The 22,595-nt window shown below is 37.3% G+C and overlaps 1 protein-coding gene across 1 annotated transcript; it reads right to left on the reverse strand.

The window, feature by feature from the left end:
* Window positions 1–232: 232 nt before the first annotated feature.
* Window positions 233–21,949, reverse strand: dpysl5a (dihydropyrimidinase like 5a). Its single transcript, XM_077240079.1, has 13 exons — window positions 21,797–21,949; window positions 19,290–19,558; window positions 14,235–14,393; window positions 11,002–11,181; window positions 10,730–10,798; window positions 10,477–10,521; window positions 9,652–9,727; window positions 9,379–9,535; window positions 9,155–9,296; window positions 7,325–7,467; window positions 6,999–7,206; window positions 4,890–5,058; window positions 233–1,798 (listed from the first exon to the last, which is right to left on the reverse strand). The coding sequence occupies exons 2-13, from the start codon at window positions 19,548–19,550 to the stop codon at window positions 1,713–1,715; spliced, it is 1,695 nt and encodes a 564-aa protein (XP_077096194.1). The 5' UTR covers window positions 19,551–19,558; window positions 21,797–21,949; the 3' UTR covers window positions 233–1,712.
* Window positions 21,950–22,595: the final 646 nt, after the last annotated feature.

Raw genomic sequence — 22,595 nt, forward strand, 5'->3', positions numbered from 1 at the left:
CAGAAATAAATTATATTTTAATGTATATTCAAATAGAAAACCATTATTTTACATCGTAATAATATTTCACAACATTACTGTTTTTCTGTATTATTGATCAAATAAATGCAGCCTTGATGAGCATAAGAGACTTCTTTCAAAAACATTAAAAAAAAATAATGTTTCCAAACTTTTTACCGGTATTGTGTATGCATATTCAATGTTTAATTCTATTCAATAATACATGTGGACATGAGGTTGAATGGGGTTTATTTGCACTTTTTCATGAGATACATAATACATGAATACGTAATAAAACTGTAGTGTATACACAGCTCATATTAAAAAAATTGAAAAGCATACTGAAAATCCAGAATAAAAAACACATGAATATTTAGCACCAACAGAAATGTTCTTGCAATTCTACTGCTTGTGTCACTAGAGTTGTACAGCTAAAGTTACTGTGTTTCAAATGGTCTCTACAGAAGTGCTTAGTTAGACATACATGTAGAAAAAGAGCGCGTGCATCAGTAAGCTGTCTGCGGTCTTTTAACTAGGGTTGGGTCGTTGTTGTGGAGCTTATTGATCAGAAGTGAAGCTGAATTTTTCTGACGACCATGCAGATCAATAGTCACTAATACACAGTGTTAATGTTCAGTGAAAAACCGATGAATTACTCTGTCATTGCGTTCAGCGAACAGTTCATTCTAGAATAAACATAAAGATATACTGCAAAATTTTGGCATTTGTTATGAAGAATAATTCATAACAGTAAAAGGGGAATGTAGACTTAATGAATTGAGAGAAAAAAAATCAGGTCAGATAAAAATTAAAAATCAAAGTTTTTGATTGGTTACACAACTAATTTTGATATGTAACAAAGTAAACAATGTTATTCTTAATTCACATTTTAGGAGGTCAGGTACGTGTGCTTATAAACGACATTAAGAAAATTAAAAATGTTTCATATAAATTACTTTTTTAAATGCTTGAGCAATACAAGTGGCCTGTGTCATGGCAGAAACAATATCTTGTAATTGCCTTTGAATGATCAATATGTCAAAAAAGTAAGAACAAATATTAACACCTCAAAACAAAGCAAAAATGTTTTGTAACTGTACCCGCTGTTAGAAAGTGTCACTGTAAGAGTTGTAAGTGTAGAGAGGCAGAATGCTAATGTACACAAGTGTAACTCAAGAGATAAACACTGAGGTAAATGTATAGTCATCCGCCGACACATTAAAACAGATAAAATATTAAATAACTTTACAATGGTTCACATTTTCAAGCCATGACCAACTACACAAACTAATAATGTTCCCATTCTTTAACAAATTTCCAGTTTCTATCTTAAAAATGGATAAGACGTCAACATATGTAAAACGTACTGTATATGCAGTAACAAAAACTGTTAGTAAAAGGGTCTGTAATTTATTTAGCACTACAACAGTGTTGCATCTGAACACAACCTTCACTAATTCATTTGACTGAATATGAAGAAAACACCCTGTAACACTTTGTATCACAACTCTCTCACAAGCATTTCCAACGTATACCTTGTTTTCCCAATTTCCACACAAATATATCGTTTTTTTCCCCCTCGTACACACATATTTATATAAACACTGGAGTTTAGGTGCAAGTGATTAAAATGAAATAATGTTCATCAGATGTGAGGTTGTCAAAAATGTAGGTGTTTAGTTTCAGACTTCTGTAAGTGTTGATCCGAAATGTTACCAGATTCCACTCGAACGGCCACCGGGTGGAGCCAGAATCCGTGCAGAAGCTCTCTTTGGAACATTATCATCAATTTGGGCACCTATAAAAAAAATGTAGAATGACATTTTTCATATTAAAGTATTAAGACATTTGGGAAAAATATCAATGATTTTGTCAATTAAAAATATTTTTCCTAAAACTCTATTGGCCTTAACCTTCTGGTGCTTACGTTGCAGTTAAAAATTACACATTATTTTTCTTCTTAAATTAAGTGCATACTATATTTTAGTTATATATAAAAAAAATTATATTTTGTATCTTTAGGGGATTTTATGGTACTAAATATTTAGTAGTTATAATCCATGTATTACAGGTTAACCGCTTTTTGAGCATAGACCTGAAAATGAAATTTCCAACTTAAACTAAAAAAAAAGTGAACTTGAAAAAATCTGTAGAAGTTAAAGCTTATTGTTATGAAAAATGCTCAAAAATAATATCAAATTTTTTATGAAATATACAATACTATGCAAAAGTCTTAAGCACGTTTTTAATCCAGTTATTTATATATTTTGCTGCAGTGTGTCAGTAGGAAATATCACATTTCCAAACATTAATTTTGCCATTAATTGTAATAATCCAATGAGATTTTTCATGCAGACTAAATCCAGAAGAACTGTGGCAACGTCTCCAACACACCTGCCAGAAAAACTGTGCAAGTGTACCTGGACAAAAGCTGCTTTAAACGCAAAGGGTGGTCACACCAAACATTGATTTGATTTAGTTAATAGAAGTTAACTGATACATAAAATCAATATTTGACATTCATTTTGAAAGCATCCTCATTTTACAGCATTTTTACACAAATACCAAAAATGTCTCAGTACTGTAGTCTTGGAGACGTTGCCACAGTTCTTCTGGATTTAGTCTATCTCAATTCCCAGACAGACTCGATGATGGTGAGATCAGATCATACCAGTAGATGTCAGACTCCTTGTGATAACAAAAATATCATCGGATTATTACAATTAATGATAAAAGGAATGTTTGGAAATGTAAACTGATATTTTCTACTGACACACTGCAGTAAAAGATATAAATAACTGGCTTAACCATTTTCCTTTTGGTGAAAATAGTAATGTGCCTAAGATTTTTGCACAGTAATGTATATATAAAACATGTTTTACTCTAAAACTGCGAGAAAATTAAAGCTAAATATAAATCTGAGCAAGTTATGTTCCAAATTTGAGGTTGATATCTTCAAAAATGAGCTTTCAGTAAGATTGTTTGAGTGCAGTACGTTTCCACTAGATGAAATTTGTTTCCCATCTGTTTCCAATGCTGTCATTTTTGACCGTGAGGAGCAGGGACGTGCACAGGGGGGTTGCTCAGGTTGCCCGGGCAACTGCCCATATGCCCTTCTCGACTCAAGTTGCCCTTCCGAGAAAAAAAAAATAAAAATCGTACAATGGCTGCAGAATTTCACATAGGCCTAGATACATTTTTTTTTTTTTTTTTTTAAATCGCAAAGCCTCATTCACTTCCATTCGTGCACCGAACGTGAAAGTCAGTAAGGGAAGGGCAAACTGTTTACGTGGCTGCAGCGCTGCACGCGACCGGTGCGTAAGACCCCACAAATTACTTAAGGCCCCGCCTCCATCTCGTGTCATAGCGTGTCAATTAATGTGTACAACATCCATGACAAAATGAAACGAAACTATCCTTCTGGTCACGAAAAGAGGAAGAAGAAAAAACCCATGAGAGTGAATTGCGGGAACAACAATCAGGTAAACTTGTGTTCTCTCCTCTCTAAGTTTGATGTCAGCAAAGTTTGATGTTTTTCGGTCTTGCTAACCTAGCTGGGCAGGCAGTGCATCTCTTGCATCACTTTGTGCCTGACAAAAGTGAGAGTAAAATAAAAAAAATTATTACGTTTGTTTTTGATAAACCACAAAGTGCAACGGTGTTTGTTTACTGCAGCTCGGAAAACATAACCGCGTCGCGTGTGTTATCGTGCGTTCATATGCGCGTGCACGAAATGAAACTCGCATTTTTCAAGCAGAAATATGTGGAGACCAGACATACTGTACAATACATGCACGTGAATGATGGCACTCCCAATCAAAGTCACATTTATAAAACAAGAAACTGATTATCTAGTCTCAGTGTAGTTAAAAACTCTAAACAACTGCACTAATTATGCAAGATAGAAAGCAATGTATTGACAATTTGACATTGATTGACTATTGGTTTATAGGCTATATTGAATTTAAAATGTTGATTAGCTGGACATACTGGTCAATATGGATGCACATCCCTCGGTAAATAATAACCATAAATCAAGAATTGCTTCAACATGCATAATAATAAATAAATAAAAATCATACTGATGCCGAAAATACCCAGGCTGTAGAGAGAACCAAAGTTAATCCCAAAAGCCAAAGCTCAGGGTTATAATTTATTATTTTCTTCTTATTTATGTTTACGTTAATATTCACTTGTTATGTCAACATTCTATAGAAAATACTCTATTCAATAAATATTGTTTGTTTGAACCTCATTCTGTTCTATATTGTTGTACTTATTCTTTGACTGTTTTGTTTAAAGGAGGGAGGATTGTATTGGGAGCACTGAAGTGTCAGGTGTGATTGTGTGGCAATGGCAAATGGTTTACATAGCTCACGGCGTCACAGGTAAGGCAGAGGGCCCCTTTTGCTTAGGGCCCCAGGGGGAGTTCAGGATCGGCCCTGGGTTTAGCAGTCGATTCTGTTCCCTACCGGAATTCCTGTTCCCTTTACGCAATCATACTACAAATCATGCGTAGTTGCCCGTAGCCTACCATCAGAACTGAATACGAGCAAGAAGCACAACTGAATGTACAGGAAGCCCTTTTTTCAGGTCAGAGCAACTGCCCCTCATAATTCCTGTGCACGTCCCTGGTGAGGAGTACAAGTGTGACTTTTTTTCAGGACCATTTAATCTTTTTGAATCATGTCCATGATTTCTGTGTGTGTGTGTGAGATCAAATAGCAAGTGCCAAAAGCAAAAAACAAAACTCTGACAAAAAAGTCATACAAATTAAAAATAGGCTTCTTTTTCTTTATGCAATATACTCATTTTGGTTTGAAGTATGACATTTCTTTGAGAGATTTACCCCTAAAGTCTTCAGTATGGTTTAATGCAGACTACTGTACCAGAAAAACTAAAGCTGGACTCATGTAGGTCTCTCATTCCCCCGTGGCGCGTGCAGGGTCGTGGATTCATGTCTCCATCTGCAGGGCCCAGTTCCTTCTTCCCAGAGTTTTGCACTGCCGCTACATCTCCAGTGTACGGAGTGCGCTCCACACCCTTGAGTGCTTGACACTGAGGGTAGAGGGTCACAAACAAACTCAGTCGAGGTACCGCAATACACTGTCATAAATACTAAGCGTGTCACGATTTCGATTTTAAATCAAAATAGATAGAAATTAATTCACAATCTCGAACTTCGTCGATGCTGCCATGCCCCCGTGTCAAGTCCGGTCGGCGAAAAAAACACGCGTGTTGAAGTGCTGCGAGTCTATGTTCAACCTCCTCTAACTTAGCTACCGCCACTCAAAAGATAGCATGGCAACTGCAGATGCAAAAGACCCATCGACAGAACTTGAACCCCCTCCTCTTTCATTGAAGTCGCAGGTGTGGACGTTTTTTGGATTTCCAGTCGGTTATGTTGACAACTTAGGGCTGGTCCAATACCATTTTTTGAGCTTCGAAGCTTCGGTAGTAATGAACATCGAATATTCGAAGCTTCGGTAGTAATGAACATCGAATATTCGAAGTTTCGGTAGTAATGAACATCGAATATTCGAAGCTTCGGTAGTAATGAACATCGAATATTCGAAGCTTCGGAATCTCTATAGCCTATGTCTGTCTGTCCATTGCATTTTGATTATTTCGAGAACCGTTCATCCAAACGACTTCACAAGGGAGTCCAGTGTCGTATTTGGTGCAATATAGATAGACAGGCGAGACGCGACACGTTCAGAATAAATACACTTTTAATAAACTACAGAACAGCGCGAGCCGGATGCGCGCACGCCTCACGCGAGCAGAGCTTATATGCTCCGAGAACGGACACTGCACTAGTGATATAAAACACACACAGGTCTGTTAACTTAAGCAATATTTTTAATAAGGTAGTCTAATATTTTTCTAACTAACAAATTACTGACAAAGTAGGGTAGATTTAAATAAAGAAGCGGCGCGCCTCACGCATGCAGGGCATATATGCTCCGAGAACGGACACTGTGCTAGTGATATAACACACACACACAGGTCTTTTAACTTAAGCAATATTATTAATAAGGTAGTCTTATAATATTTTTCTCACTGACAAAGTAGGGTAGATTTAAATAAATAAAAACTAAATTTAAATAAATAAAAACGAAATTTAAATTAAAAAAACGAAATTTAAATAAAGAAAAACGAAAAATAAACGTGACGTCCCAGTAAAATCTCAAAGCCTCCTATATTTAGCTGTAGATTAATTTAGATTGATAAGGGTAAAAAGGATAATTCATTTTGTTTCTATTATTCTATGTTCCACAATGTCAAAGGAACGCAGCTTAACCCAAAATACAAACTCATGCATGCACTTCTGTCCATACAAACTCCGCTGTTCTGCGCTCTAGTCAGAGAATACTCCCGTTGCAGGATCACATTTAGTAGTCCAAGAAGAAGCAAACATATTTATTAAGTAGATATAACGAAGTTATATGTTAAGTATTATATTTCACCAGATTTTATAGTGTAAAACATATTCAAGCGTGAATGAGAACTGTTTCGAGGGGGATGCCAGGTGTGTGCAAAAAAAAAAAAAAAGAATATTCGAATGTCACATTTTCGAATCGAATACCAACACACCGAACAAATATTCGAATATCCGGGTCCAGGCCTAGTTCGCGCTTCAAAAAAGCCACAGTTTGCAGACATCCCAAGTCTCGCGGAAGTTCCGGGAGTCTCCCGTATATTGATAGCGGCTCCCTGATGCACACAAATTAGTTCATATCTCCCGGAATCTAGAGTGAGCGAGCAAGAGCGCGCATGCAGAACAGAAAAAACTGTACTCCAAACCGTATAGTGCGCACGGCAGAGAGGGAGAGAGCGAGAGACCTTGCGTGTGTGCCTCATGAAGCGCATGTAAGACAGAGAGCATCCTGATTGGCCGGTTTCGGCTTTAAAAAAAGTAAATGTAAAAAACGAGAATCAAATCGAACCGTGACCTTAGAATCGAAAATTTAAATACATGATTGAGTTTTGAGTACCTTCTCCCGCTGCACCATCTTCTTGTACAGGTAGTCCGGAAAGGTTCGGAGAGGGTAGAACTTTCCTGAGCCCTCAGCACAAGTGAAGATGCCATTTTCATAGACCACGCGACCACGGCTGATGGTTACCAGGGGCACGCCGTGACAGCGTAGGTTCTCGTACAGATTTACATCACCTCCCTGACACTGAGTCGTCACAGAGATGGTCCTACATGTAAAAAATAAGTGTACTTTCATTATCCAATGAATGCTATATGATATAGAATGGTAAATTAAATGTTATTGGGTTCTCAGCTGATTTGAATTCAATTCATAATTCTGCATACCTTGTTGATTCAGGGTCCCAGACTACCACATCCGCATCAGCTCCAGGGATGATCCTGCCCTTCCTAGGGTAAAGGTTGTAGATCTTTGCAGCATTGGAGCTTGTGACAGCAACAAAACGGTTCTCATCCATCTTGCCTCCAACCTATTGAGAAAGAAAGATAGAATGAGCTAAAAAAAAAGGGTTATTTTAAACTTTGATGCATCTGTCATTTTCTGTCTTCTCCATGAATTTTTTTTGTGGTTTGTACAGCAACATAACTGTCTGTAATATGAATTATTTTATTTTTATATCAATATATATATAATATTGTTATATAATTTATATATTATTTGTATACACTATCGTTCAAACGTTTTTTACGTCAAAAATAAATTAATACTTTTATTCAGCAAAGATGCATTAAATTGATCAAATTAAATTTATATTACAAAAGATTCATATTTTAAATGCATGCTGTTCTTACTTGAGCATATAAGAATAATTTCAGAAAGATCATGTGAAACTGAAGACTGGAGTAATGATGCTGAAAATTCAGCTTTGCCATCACAGAAAGTCACAATGTACAGTAACTAATATTCATGAGCTACCCTTCCAGCATACTAAGTGTGAATATTAATGAATATCATGAATTTTAATTGTTACATAACTTTCACCCACTTTATCTGCCTCGTTTAAGACTGATTTTAAGAATCCTAGGTTGTCTCTTAAGTACTATCCCAGTAGTAAGTATTATAGAATGGCACATCGTGGTGTACTATTTCCGAAGTATTCATTCATGCATACATTTTTGACTATTATTGCCCACAACCATGAAGGAATGGGTTTACGGTAATTCTCAGTCAACTTTAACGAACAGTTAAATGAAGATAAGTAATAATTCACTTAATTATAAATTGTCATAAATAAATTTTTAATCAAAATGTATTAAACATTTAAACATTCAATTATTAATTACTCATTGATATGACTAACTAACTTTTAGTTTAATAAAAAATGTCTCTTGCAGCCCTTGATTTTTTACTTGACTTTGATCATTAAAATTCACCATTGTTCTTCCATATATCATGCATTAGTAGATCAAGGTAACCACAAGTAAAACCATGCATGGCTCATCAATTTGACTATAAAAAGTTATAAAGTTTAGTTATAAAACTAGGGTATTTGTTATGAAAATCAGTAGCCTAAACACATATTACTGTAATATTCTATCATACCTGTAAAACATTGTAATATATTATACATGACTATATTAATATAATAACATCCAATACGAATATACCACATTTCGCCACAATACCATGGTTACAGTTAGTGTCACTATAGTAAATCCATGGTAAATGCTGGTGATTTATGGATTGGAAAGCCTTCTAGCTGGATCGTTGTGGCACAATGTTTCTCCCGTTTTCCACATTAGTATTGTTAAGAAGGTCAGCGCTGTTTCATCTGGATTTATCCTAGTTTAAATCAGAGATGTGGGTTTTGTAACAGAGAATTCTGTGCCAAATACAAGTGCTTCTCCCTGGATGCCGCAGCACTGTTTAATAATTTTTGCGTGATCGAGACCTGTCTGTGAGTAAATACACCTGCGTGGATGACTAACTTGTAATACTAGTCTTATACTAGTCCGATTATGCAACCAGGCACTGGTTGATGTTAATTTGTTTATATTAATGCAAATAAATGGAGGTCATTAATGGAAATTCTATTTTAGTTGCAGCATCAAAACTAAAATTAAAATAATCAAATTTTACAAGCACTGGTCACAGAAATGTTGGTATTGTAACAACGCTAGTCAGCAGCGTAGCTCCCGTCTTGAAATGAAACCTACCACTCCCCGCTCCCACATAACGCTCATGCGGTCCTGCACCCCGGGAACGCCGTGAGGGATTTTAGTGAAGTCGTCTTTGCCCATCGCCTTCTGTTTAGTGGTGAAGGGTCGGTGGTCCGATGTCAAGACGTTCAGAGTGTCACTACATCACAGCGAAAAGACTTTTTATGTGACTGCATGGGTATATGACTAAATGAAGCTACTCAATTAGTGAATCCGCTTACTTTCCCAGAAGGCTGAGCAAGTAATTGGGTGTGTTGGGGTCAAGTCTGAGCGGTGGCACAGTGACGAAAGCAGCTGCATGGGCCCAGTCCTGGTGGTAGTACTGCATCCCATTTAAGACAGCGTGAGCAGTGGTGGTCTCTCCATGCACCACTTTCCCTGCCGGCCATTCACATTTCAGAGTTTTTTTAGAGTCACCATATGTCATTCACTTATGAAAATTCAAGTTCAAATAAAGATTTGTGAGTAAGATCACATCATTGCCTGGCTCTTACCCTGCATTTTAGCCGATGCTAAAACATCCCCTGCTGACATGCTGGACACATTCACAAGATATATGGGACAATGGGCCTATGAGACGAAAACCAGAAACATTGATTATGAACACATTTAGAGATCTTAAAACAGTTCATCTGTAGCTCAACTGTGTGTTTTGTCGCAGAGTAATGCTGTGTCAATCGCACTGCCATCCAGACATTCTGTTTAACATAAGCATGTACAATTTACTGTATGTACATACATGTATGCTTTAGCTGTGCACTCTTGTTCAAAAGTTTGGGGGTCGGTAAGATTGATTGTTTTTGAGAGGAGACTTATGCTCATCAAAGCTGATTTTATTTTATCAAAACTACAGAAAAAACTGTAATATTGTGAAATATTATTTCAATTTAAAATGACTGTTTTTTTTTTTTTACTTGAACACATTTTAAAATGTAATTTATTCCTATAATGGCAAAGCTGAATTTTCAGCATCATTACTCCAGTCTTCAGTGTCACATGATCCTTCAGAAATTAAATGGTTTGGTGATGTGGTACTTAAGTAACATAACTGTTGAAAACTGTCGTGCTGCTTAATTTATTCAGGATTCTTTAATGAATAGAAAGTTCAAAAGAACAGCAGAAAATAGAACATTATAAATTACTGTCTAATCCCAAACTTTTGAATGGTGGTACATACATCATTGCATTATAGTTATATGTTTTAGTAAGAGCTGTCAATTTTTTTTTCAAGTTAACATTTGAAATTAATTGAAAATGCTTAATGTTAATAATTTCAACATAATTTTGAATACATCAACACTCAAGTACATCATACTCACTCTGTTAGCGATGGTGATGGCTCGGTGGACGGCCTCTGCTTCCAGCTGTACATGGAAAATTCCCAAGGTAAGTGAGAAAACACAAATGTCACCAGTGAAACCTAATGATAAACAGACGCTTGAAAGTATTAATAATCCATGGAAATGCAATATGGAGACGGGGAAAACAAGGAGCTGGAGAGAAAGAGGCAGCGTGACTTATTTCTTAAAGGAAAACCATTTCACAGTTACAGGATTTGAATGTTTATTTTACCTCCTCAGGTCTGCTTATCTCAATGCCCTCCGGCCCACTAATACCTAGATCCAACGCTTCTCTGGCACCCTTATGTGAATAAATACAATAAAAACATGAGATAACATGATATATCACGACTATGCAGGGAAAAGGATATGATCTTACCTAGAAGTCACTGCAACAGCATTATGCCATGATTATTATGAGTGATATTTGTGGCATCATGTGATGTTGCTGCCTATGTACAACTCACTGGGTTATGGAGCAGAACTTATTTCTATGGTACATACCTCAGCAACCAGCTCTCCATTCTCCGCATGGACACGGGCCACAGCACCGATGTCTTTACAGTTCTGCAGGGCCTGGAACAACTCGCTGTCCCTCAGCATGTACACGTCCTTATACGCCATGAACATCTGAAAGGAGTTCACCCCCTTGTCCCGCACCAGCGTCTCCATTTGAGCCCTAACCTGTGATGCAAAAGGGACATCAGCCACAGAATGAAGACGAAAGTTATAATAGGACTGTAAATTCAATTGAAATCATTTTTTTTTGCAACATATTTTTTTTGAAAACTGAATCGAGTCACATAAAATAGGCAACTTTTACAATTTAGATTTTAAACAGATAACAGAAAACAAGAAAGGAAAAGGACATAACCAAACTAACCCCCCACCCTGGCTTACTTAAAATTATATACAAACATGAAATATAACAGGACTTAGTCTGGTAAGACCTGCAAGTCTGCAAGTCAAGGTTTTGGAGATTTCCACTGTAAGAGAATGCAACGTAAGTAAGTAAGTAAGTAAATTTTATTTATATAGCACATTTAAAGCAGGACTACCCAAAGTGCTGCACAAAGTAAAAAGAAAACAAAAACAGAACAAACAACCAAACAGAAAAGACATAAAATAGCATCCGGAGAAAATTAAAATGCCAGGGAATAAAAATAAGTTTTCAATTTTGATTTAAAAATAGAAGTTGAAGGTGCAAGGCGGATGTCCAAAGGCAATTGGTTCCATAGACGGGGGGCGGCAACAGCAAAGGCTCTATCTCCCTTAAATTTGAGACGAGAGCGAGGGATAAATAAAAGAGCTCTGTCTGAAGATCTTAAAGATCTAGTGGATGACAACGGAGTAAGAAGATCTCTAATATATAGAGGAGCTTGATCGTTAAGAGCTTTAAAAACATACAACAGAATTTTAAACTGAATTCTAAAATGGATCGGGAGCCAATGAAGTGAGGCTAAAATGGGGGTGACATGATCGTATTTCTTTGACCCAGTCAGGAGCCTTGCAGCAGCATTTTGCACCATCTGCAGTCGAGCAAGCGACGATTGAGGAAGACCCAAATACAAAGAATTACAGTAATCCAAGCGTGAAGTAATAAAAGCATGGATAACCTTCTCCAAATCGTGGAATGACAAAAATGATTTGAGTTTGGATATTAACCGCAATTGATAAAAACTATTCTTTACAACAGAATTAATTTGTTTGGTTAAACATAATTCAGAGTCAAGAATGACACCAAGGTTCCTGACCTGAGAGGAAACTGAGGGGAAATGGTTACCCAGTTCCTTAATAAAATTATTTCTCAGTTTTGGTGGGCCAAAGACAATAATCTCCGTTTTGTCCTCATTAAGTTGGAGGAAGTTAATCGATAACCATTCCTTGATGTCCCGAATGCAATCCATCAAGGTCTGAAAAGACTCACCAGCTTTCAATGGCAGATACAACTGTGTATCATCAGCATAAAAATGAAATAAAACATTGTGCTTCCTAATGATATCCCCCAGCGGACGCAAATATAAGTTAAAGAGAAGCGGACCCAGAATGGAGCCCTGAGGTACTCCACAAAAAATTGGAGCAGAAGATGAAGAGAACTTGCCTATCTCCACAGAAAAAGACCTGTCTTTAAGATAGGAACTAAACCACTTTAAGGCTGCACCCTTAATACCGAATGAATGCTCTAAACGCCTAATGAGAACATTATGGTCTACAGTATCAAAGGCAGCTGTAAGATCTAGCAGGATCAATACAGCATTTTTACCAGAATCAACTGCCATTAAAATGTCATTGTGTACTTTTAACAAGGCAGACTCTGTGCTATGATGGGCAGTAAAACCTGATTGAAAAGGTTCTAATAACTTGGCTGAATTTAAAAACAAATTTAATTGAGACAGCACGACGTTTTCTAAGAGTTTTGATAAAAATGTTAACTTAGAGACAGGCCGAAAATTATTAAGGCAACCCTCATCCAGACCATGTTTTTTGAGCAAAGGCTGAACAACCGCATGCTTAAAACTATTTGGGACTACCCCAGTGTTCAAAGATGAATTAATCAAAACTTGGACACTGGGGCCCATTATAGGAAACGCAGCCTTAATAATCTCTGAAGGAATGACATCAAGTGGTGTAGTATTTATCTTCATCTTGTTAACCAGCTCGTAAAGGTCTGTTAAAGAGACGTGCTTAAAATGATTAAAATAAAGTGGACTAACCAACGAATTCAAAAATTGATCTGAAAGATGTAAAGTGAAGGATGAACGAATAAATGTCACTTTATCAGCAAAAAACTTTAAAAATTTCTCACAGAGTTCTGCCGAGATTTCCCCATGAAATTGGCAACTTGGATTAATTACTGAATTTATCGTAGGAAATAAAATCTTAGGTCTGTGCGAGTTTTTATCAATTAATTCAGAAAAGTAATTTGACCTAGCTAACTTAGCAGCATTCTGAAACATAATCAGACACTCTTTAAAGATCTCAAATGACACAGTTAAACGATCGCGCTTCCATCTCCTCTCCGCTTTACGACAAGCCTGTCTGAGAGAACGAGCGTTGACGTCCAGCCAATAATAAAGTTTTTGCTGTGGTTTCTTCGACTTCAAAGGGGCAATAGAATCTAAAATATCGGAACAGGCAGCGTAGAACAGAGAAAGTAAATCGTCAGGGCCGCAGGAAGACTCAGCATTCAAAATCGACATTTCAACAGTATTAGATATATATTTCTCGGTAAACTGAGAGGCGATACGTGGGTCTATAAAGCGAGAAAAAGAGCTGGCAGGCTTCTTAACAACGGCAGAGCTCATAACAGGGATCTAAAAAATAATGGGCTTATGATCAGAGAAGGAAGCATTTTCAACAAATACATTATCTACAGAGGTCCCGTATGACATAATAAGATCAAGTGTATGACCACGTACATGTGTCGGTTGGTTCATATATTGTGTAAAACCAAATGAGTCTAGAACATTACGGAACTCAGCAACCAAGGGACCAACGTCTGGCCAATAAAGATGTGCATTTGAGAATTTCTTTCTGTGCCCAATTAAACCGATCTGATTTGTCTGGGGTCCCAAAAATGGCAATTAAGGGGCAAGGTTAGAGGTGTATTCCTATTATAATTGAAATTATGTTGAAGAAACCAGACCAAAAGTTGTGTAAATTGAAATCTTTTTGCACATTTTTCCTGTTCCTGTCGTTATACAAAGTTTCAAACTCAGCAATCACAGACTCTCTACCTTTGGTCCCCACCAGGTCACTCCAACATGAAGAGCGTAGTCACAGCAGGCCTTGGCATCAGCATGAGAACGACACTGTTCATAAGCATCCACCAATGATTCATTCTTCTCGGGCAGCACGTGACCAATCACCATAGTGGTGCCTCCAGCCAGAGCAGCCTGGGAAGAAACAAACAACAGACTGGCAGCATCAATACCAATCACTTGGTTTAATGGGCCGATGACAACATAACATAATAGTTGTTCACAAAAGCTTTGCATGAAATTAAATGTTACATAAAACATTAATCAAGGTTAAATTATACTTGTATTTGAGAACTGTATTCAAAGGTATTCTGAATGGTCTCTTGTCTGTTCTGGGTGGTTGTTAGGCATTTCTAAGATGTTTTGTTTACTATTATGGCATTGGTAGGGTATTTTGGGTGGTTGCTAGAGTGTTGCTAGGTCATTGCTGGGGTGTTTTGGTGGTTGCTAGGATGTTCTGATTGTTTCTAGGTCATTTCTATGGTGATCCAGTTGTTGCTAAGGAATGGCTAATCGGTTCATTGCTAATATGGATGATTTAAGGTGTTCTGCTGGTTGCAACGGGAGATTGCTAGGCATTTAAAGAATGTTCTGGTCATTACTAAAGTATTGGTAGGGTGTTGTGGGTGGTTGCTAGAGTGTTGCTAGGATGTTATGGTGATTGATAGGTCATCGTTTTGGTGGTTTTTAGGATTTTCTCATTGTTTTTAGGTCATTGCTAGGGTGATCCAGTAGTTGCTATGGAACAGCTAATCTGTTTAATGTTCTGGTGGTTGCTATGATGCTATTGCTAGGGAATTCTTATGCTGATTTAAGGTGTTCTGCTGGTTGCTAAGGCAAAGCGGTGCTGTTTGGGTGTTCTTTAGGCATTTAAAGAATTTCTGGTAATTATTAAAGCATTGATAGGGTGTTTTGGTTATTATTAGGTAACTCCTAGGATAATTTGTTTGTTGCTAAACTGTGTTTTGGAGGTTGCTAGGATGCTCTGATTGTTGTTAGGGTGGTGGCTTAGGAATTGATAGGGTGGTTTAAGGTGTTCTGGGTGGTTGCTAGGCATTTAAATTATGTTCTGGTTATTACTAAGGCATTGCTAGAGTGTTTTGGGTCGTTGCTAGAGAGTTGCTAGGGTGTTATGATAGTTTCTATGTCATTGCTAGGGAGATGTGATGATAGATGGGCAATTGCTAAGCTATTCTAGTAGTTGCTAGGATGTTATGATTGTTGATAGTGTGTTCTGGTTGTTTCTAGGACATTATAGATATTACTAATGTGTTCTGGGTTGCTCTGATTGTTGCAGTTCAATTGCTAGGCTGTTTTTAAGGTATTGCTAGGGTGATAGATGGGCAATTGCTAGGCTGTTTTTCTAGTTGTTAGGATGTACTGGTTGTTTCTAGGTCTTTGCTAGAGGTGATCTGGTGGTTGCTAGGGAATTGTTAGGCTGCTTTTACTGTGTTCTGGTGGTTGCAGGGATGCTATTGTTGCTACAGTAGGGTGTTCTAGTGGTTTCTAGGGCATTATGAACTTTACTAGGTTGTTCTGGTGGATGCTGGGATGCTCTGATTGTTGCTAGGGTGTTGCTAGGGTCTTCTGGTGGTTGCCAGGGCATTTCAAGGCTGTTTGTTAGGCTGTTATGGTGGTTGCTAGGAAGGTCTGATTGCTGCTAGGGTGATTGGGTGGTTTCTAAGTCATTACTATCGTGTTCTGGTGGTTGCTGGGATGCTCTGATTGTTGGTAGGGAGTTACAAGGCTGTTTTTAAAGTTTTCTGTTGTTGTTAGGGTGTTGCCATGGCATTGCTAGGCTAATGTTAGGGTGTTTTGGGTGGTTGTTAGGGCTGTTTTAATAATAATAATAATAATAATAACCACCCTTGCTAAGTCTGTAAAAATGACAGTGTGGGTTTTAAAATAATAATATTAATTGCAATTATGCATTATGCTCAATTATAATAACTATTGGTTAATACAATTATTGTTATAAGACCTTGTTAAAGTGTTAGTTCACCCAAAAATTTTAATTCTGTCAGTATTTACTCACCCTCATGTTACCAACCCAGTAAGACCTTCGTTCATCTTCGGAACACGAATTAAGATATTTTTGATGAAATCTGAGAGCTGGATTGAACTTGCAGGCCCCCCGAAAAGTTATTAAAGACATCGTTAAAATAGTCCAAGTGACTACAGTGGCTCAATCTTAAGTTTATCAAACGTCGAGAATACTTTTTGTACGCAAAAAAACAAAAATAATGACTTTATTTCAACTATTCATTTCCTTGTCTCTGGGCCTCGAGTGAGTTCACTAGTGTAACAGCGCAGCACTTCTGTTGTTGTACGTCACACGCATCACACACATGACCAGCGTCGGCCAATAGTGAGCCTACGTGTGACGTAGCTCTACGCTATTACACTAAGTTAACTGACTAGAGGCCCACAGAGACGGAAATCAATAGTTGAAATAAAGATTTTTGTTTGTTTTTGCGCACAAAAAGTATTCTCGTCGCTTGATAAACTTAAGATTGAGCCACTGTAGTCACTTGGACTATTTTAACGATGTTTTAATTTCAATCCTTTTGAAGCCTATTGAGGAGTGATCCAGCTCTCAGATTTAATCAAAAATATCTTAATTCGTGTTCCGAAGATGAACGAAGGTCTTACGGGGTTGAACAACATGAGGGAGAGTAAATATTGACAGAATTTTCATTTTTGGGTGAACTATCCCTATAAGTCTGTAACAAAGACAATGTGGGTTCTTAAATAATACTATTAATTGCTCATAATGCCTTAGCAAATGCCACCAATTAATATCCCACTTGTCTGACCCTCTATTATTTTACAGGGAGATCCACAATTAGTAGAAAGTGGTTTCTCAATTCAAGAAAACAATGATAAATAGTAATTCAACCACAAAAATGGTCCTCTTTAAAAGTATTTCTAAGCTGACACATGCCGGGCAGCCAGATCCACTGAAGGGGCGTGTATTTGTGCACCATTGTTTTCTAGCACAATGGCACGAGTGAAAGGCTTTTGCAGCAGTCTTTGCAGCAGTGCTCCAGTATCTATGGAAACAGAATCTGATCTCCATTTGTCTCTGCGTCTGGCGAGTCTTACGGCGAAAAGCGGGGGGGGGGGGGGGGGGGGGGGGGAGGGGGAAGAGAATGCCACTTGTGTTGCCAAGGCTAACAATAACAGTGCTGATAACAACTCTTTATTTGTCATCTCGGAGCCTGCAGCACTCTCTGAATAAGAGCGTGTATGTATTTGTGATGGTGAATCGTGCCTTGCGGTTGATGGAGGCAGACTGTGAGTGTTCATTGCTCACTCTTGCATCTCAGTGTCTGCTAAGTGACCCATGGGATTTATTTAGGCAGGGCAGCTGAAGCGAGCACATCTCTGCTTTTAAAAGTATTTATAAAACATGAACAAATGAATGTGACCTTAAATGGATGTTACGTCACACATTGTATGAAATCACTTATCTAAAATAAGAAAAAACTCATACTGCTAAAATACATCATATAATGAAAGGAAAATCAAAACAATATTTAAAACATTTTACACATAAAAAAAAAAAAAGACTCTACACGCTTATTTCACGCAGCCGTCATTTTGTAATCGAAAGCGAGGCTCCGGTGGGAAGAACCCCGGAAGTAAAGATAAACAACAATGCCTTGGACTACCAACCTGAAGCTGCTGCCGCGATTTACACTATTGGATGTTAATATCCAATATAGGATATGTAGATATAGTTCGTTTCTGCTTATTTTTTTACTTTCTGAAAGAAAAAAAATTATAAATGAATTTCACTGTATATAGTTTAAAGTATGAAAGAAATGTACATTTTTAGAATAACTAATTTCTACATTAAACACAACAATACGCCATCGCATTCGCGACTCTCCTATGATTAAAGGCGACACTTGCGGTTTTCTTCCCACCGGAGCCTCGCTTTCGATTTCAAAATAACGGCTGCGTGAAATAAGCGTATTAGTAGTACTATTAGCAGTTCTTCAAAGTCACTTTTGAGAAGAACTTATTGAGTTGTTGTGAGATAAAGGGCCCCTGGCAGATGGTGGGGGCCACTCAACGTGTGGGGGGTCCAAAGTCTAAAAATCGATCTTTTACTTCTACTTTCTCTCTATATGTCCCAATTGAAACCACATGTTATTTCATCTTAAAAGTGACAAAACTACAAAGCCTGAAGCCATTTCAATAACCTGCATTTCTTTTGATTGAACTAATGTATGAAAAAAATAAAAACCAATGTACGGTGCAAATACAACATATTGTGGCCATGATTTAAGAATTCGTTCCAATAACTTACTAATTTTCTCCCTTACTTTCTGTAAATCGTAGCCATGATGCAACTGAATAAGGTAAAATTAGGTAACAAATTAATAAAATGTGGCCCCAAATGATCAATTACAAATTCTTAATTTATGGCCACAAATTCCCACAATATCTATTGCCCCCCCAAACAATACAAAGCACATTTTCACCGTTTTTAGTGATAGATGATATTGAAAAGAAAATGATTTTGGTGCAAGCCCGATTCAAACCTACGTTACCCACATGAGCACCATGGCATGTACTAACTACTAGGCCACAAATATGGCACAGAAATAGGGAGCTGGTGTCTGATTAGATAAATCACTTTAAAACTGTATACAACTGAATGCTTATTTAAAATAATGAAATAATGCTGAGATAATATTTTATTTTAGTGAGGAATCACAATATTCTTAACCACAGCATATGCAACATAAATCAGTATTTTACTCAGTATTTTAATCAGTATCCAAGTGAAACAGGATATTTACGAGAAACAAAAGTAGGGTGGGACTTGATTTTATCCACAGGGAATTGAATGGATTGTGGTCTTGATTATGTTGTTTAGAGGCGGAGCAAGAAAACTATTTTTTTTTTACTTCGGTATGACATGCACTGATAAATAATTGCCAATAAGACCAATAACATGTATTATGAACGTATGTCAATTTTGAGTTCATCCTGACTTTAATAGTAAGTTGGTAATACCTTGGTGCCGCTGTAGAAGTCATCCGCTGTACAGGCGTTCATGAAGCTCTCGTTCAGGTGAACACTGGTGTCAATGCCACCCGGAAGCACCAGCTTTCCTGTGGCATCTATAACCTTGGCTCCACCTGGGATCATCAGCTCCTTGCCCACCTGCTGGATAATCCCATTCTCGATGTACACATCTGCTTCTTGTGTGAAGTCATCGTTCACCACTTTACCTCCCTTTATTAGGATGCGCACCGTTGCTGAGCTGGAAGACATGGTTCAACCTAAAAGAATCAAACAACAGAGTGTTGATGTGTATTATATAACTCTACTTTATGTAGAGTCTCCGCACCTTTTGACCATTAAGCAGCACAACCGTTTTCTACATTGATAATGTTTCTTGAGCACCAAATCAGCATATAATTATGATTTCTGAAGGATCACATGATACTGAAGACTGGAATCACAAAAAATAAATTACATTTCAAAACGTATTAAAACAGAAAATTTTGAATTGCAATAGTATTACTGTTTTTACTATATTTTTGATCAAATAAATGCATCCTCGATGAGCATTAAAACATTAAAAAATCATACTGACCCCAAACGTTCGGATATACACACTACACTACTTTCGTATGGCCGTGGGAAGTGGGAACCCTTTTTAATATAGGCCCTACACTTTTGGAATAACATCACATGTTTCAACGAAACCTTTGCGCTAATCTATTTTTCCACATTTGAGCTATGGAAACTAACTGTCTCCTTACTTGACGTCCAAACAGGATCAATCAGGCATAGCATAGCCCAAATATTCCACAACATTAGTTTAAAGAGGTTACAAACCATTACGCCATTCAAGAATCTCACTTAAGCGAGTAAACTGACACCAACATGTGTGATTATCGTCAGCTTGGCATGAGTAGTCACATTATCGACTCCAGCTCTTAACATGTTAATTACATGTGAACATATTAATTATTCATGACATATTAAAGCAATTTCAGGACTGCAACAACATTCCAGAAATGTTGAATCAACAAAACCTCAATATCCAAAACACTATATAAGTGTGTAGTAAATCATATTAAATTCTCAAAAATGATCGGTGCAATTGTGACCCAGATTTTCCAGCGTTGCATGCCCAGGGATGTGGGATTGTTAGCAGGAAATGTATGTAGGCTAGCAGCTGTTGCAGCACATTCCCTGCAGCACTGCACTTTCTTATGATCTAATCCCAAGTGAAAGCATGCATGCGAGTCTATGCTGCAAAGTGAGTCGGGGGCAGGTGGGTGCGGCATATTCACAGTATGGCGCTGCCCAGGGTTCCCCTCCACCCTCTGTTCTGAGCCCCGATGGTGAATGGTGTGTGTATATGTGTGTGTGTGAGGATGGGCTACTATGGAGCTGGAGAATAAGGGTGTGTCCTCAGACATCCTACTATAAAAAGAAACAGTACGGTGCATGAGCTACATCTGTGTCCTGTCCTCACAGCACAGCCTGAAGAAAAATTATTGGAGCATTTGTTCTTTCGCCATGAGTCATGGAGGCCTTCCTCAGGAATGACCCACTTTTGAACCGTGCCATATTCCATGAGATCCAGATGGCACTCTTCTGGGTAATATGAAGTAGATGAAAACTTCTGCTCTGTCTTGTGGAAGTAACTTTCATTCAATAAAATGGATCGGGCTGGACATTTAGTGTGATTTGAACCATTAGAGCATAAATAATCAGTGCCATTATTTAAATATTTGTTATATATTAGGCTATATTTTTCATTGTGATGTTGGGAAAAAATATAAATAATGTGCCAAATTAATGGAATGGAATACAAATAAATCAACAATCAGACAGAATGAAAAATACCACATAAAATGAATAAATACAGAAAAATGTCTGTTAGATCCAGTGCGCAAATACTTTGTTTTTCAGAGAAGCATGCAAAGTCACGTGAAGTGTAAACATGAGGACAAGATGTATTTTATGAACATGTACACATGCATATTCGTGCAATGCAGTGCTTCTGATAAGTAGATTGGATGCACGAGGCTTCATTTGAAGCTGATGATGATGGTGATGATGTAGACTCATCCCATTTGGACCTTATCGAGGGTGTCACACAAAGGGGCGACCAAGCCCTTAGTCCAAACAACATACTCAATATGTCTCAACTCAAGGTACCATGGAATGGCAACATGAAGGATATTATAACGGAAATATCAGATATCGGATGTGAGCTCGCGTTTAATAGTGTTTATTGCCGGTGGGCTCGCGCTGTTTATGGACACACGACATTCACGTTGATCGACTAGATTTGTATACATCGTTCAAATCGATAATTAAACCATTAACAACTTATATTAGGAATGATATAAGACAAAACACGAGACACAAGACTGGGGAATTATTTCCATACCACAAAATTATACGACTCCGAGTGATATATCACTGTGCTAGTCAGTGAGGAAATTCTTAAAATAGCTTACAAATAAATGGAAAATAGCGCGGCATAGTGCACTTACTTCCTTTGTTATATCCTTAAAGAGATTTTTCTTCACTATCAGCGCCAGGGAACAATAAAGCCTGTTAGACGGGCAGACACACAGGCAGATGCGGTAGGTCCAGCCCGGTAAGGTAAACCGTACGCTTGCAGCAGCATCCAGACAGTGTGAGCCGGGCGTTGACCAATCACAGGCGAGATACACGGCGATGGCCTCAGCAGCAACCAATGGCGTTGTAATATAGGCGTGTCCTGTCGCGAGTGGTACGTACCATTTATACAGATTTACAGGGGATGGAGCTGGATCATAATGCCAATGTGGCAACCGTGCAAACCAGACTATTGAGTATTGTATTGGCTGTTTTATAAATACATACATAAATATAAAAAAACAAATATAAAGTATTATATATAAATATAGATTTATGTAAAACTAAAATAACAGAAAAATATTAACAAATATAAAAAAACGTTATATACGTGTCCTTATATTTTTAAAAAAAGTATACATACATATAAAACATGCAAATTACTATTACACATAATATATATATATATATATATATATATATATATATATATATATATATATATATATATATATATACAAAGTGTTACAAAAAAAGTAGAAATACCATACTGTATTATAAAAATATCAACATTAACAAAATATAGGCCAACTAATACTAATCTAATATGTACATGGATAAATATATATAAATTGTCCACATACATGTTACAATAAATACTATATTATGCCATTTTTCCCCAGAATGTTATATTGAAACCATAGATGTAAATTTTATAAATTAAACTAATAC

The sequence above is a fragment of the Siphateles boraxobius genome, unplaced genomic scaffold (genome assembly GCF_051911475.1).
Source record: "Siphateles boraxobius isolate OS27281-9 unplaced genomic scaffold, OSU_SipBor_1 22, whole genome shotgun sequence".
Classification (NCBI taxonomy): Eukaryota; Metazoa; Chordata; class Actinopteri; order Cypriniformes; family Leuciscidae; genus Siphateles; species Siphateles boraxobius.

Excerpts from the sequence above, each read along its gene's own strand:
- dpysl5a (XM_077240079.1), bottom strand. The coding sequence starts at position 19,550 with ATGTCTTCCAGCTCAGCAACGGTGCGCATCCTAATAAAGGGAGGTAAA. Across the intron at positions 5,059-6,998 it reads AGATGGTGCAGCGGGAGAAG|TGTCAAGCACTCAAGGGTGT; the intron begins GTACTCAAAACT and ends CTCTACCCTCAG. Across the intron at positions 1,799-4,889 it reads GTCCAGCTTTAGTTTTTCTG|GTGCCCAAATTGATGATAAT; the intron begins GTACAGTAGTCT and ends TTTTTTTTATAG.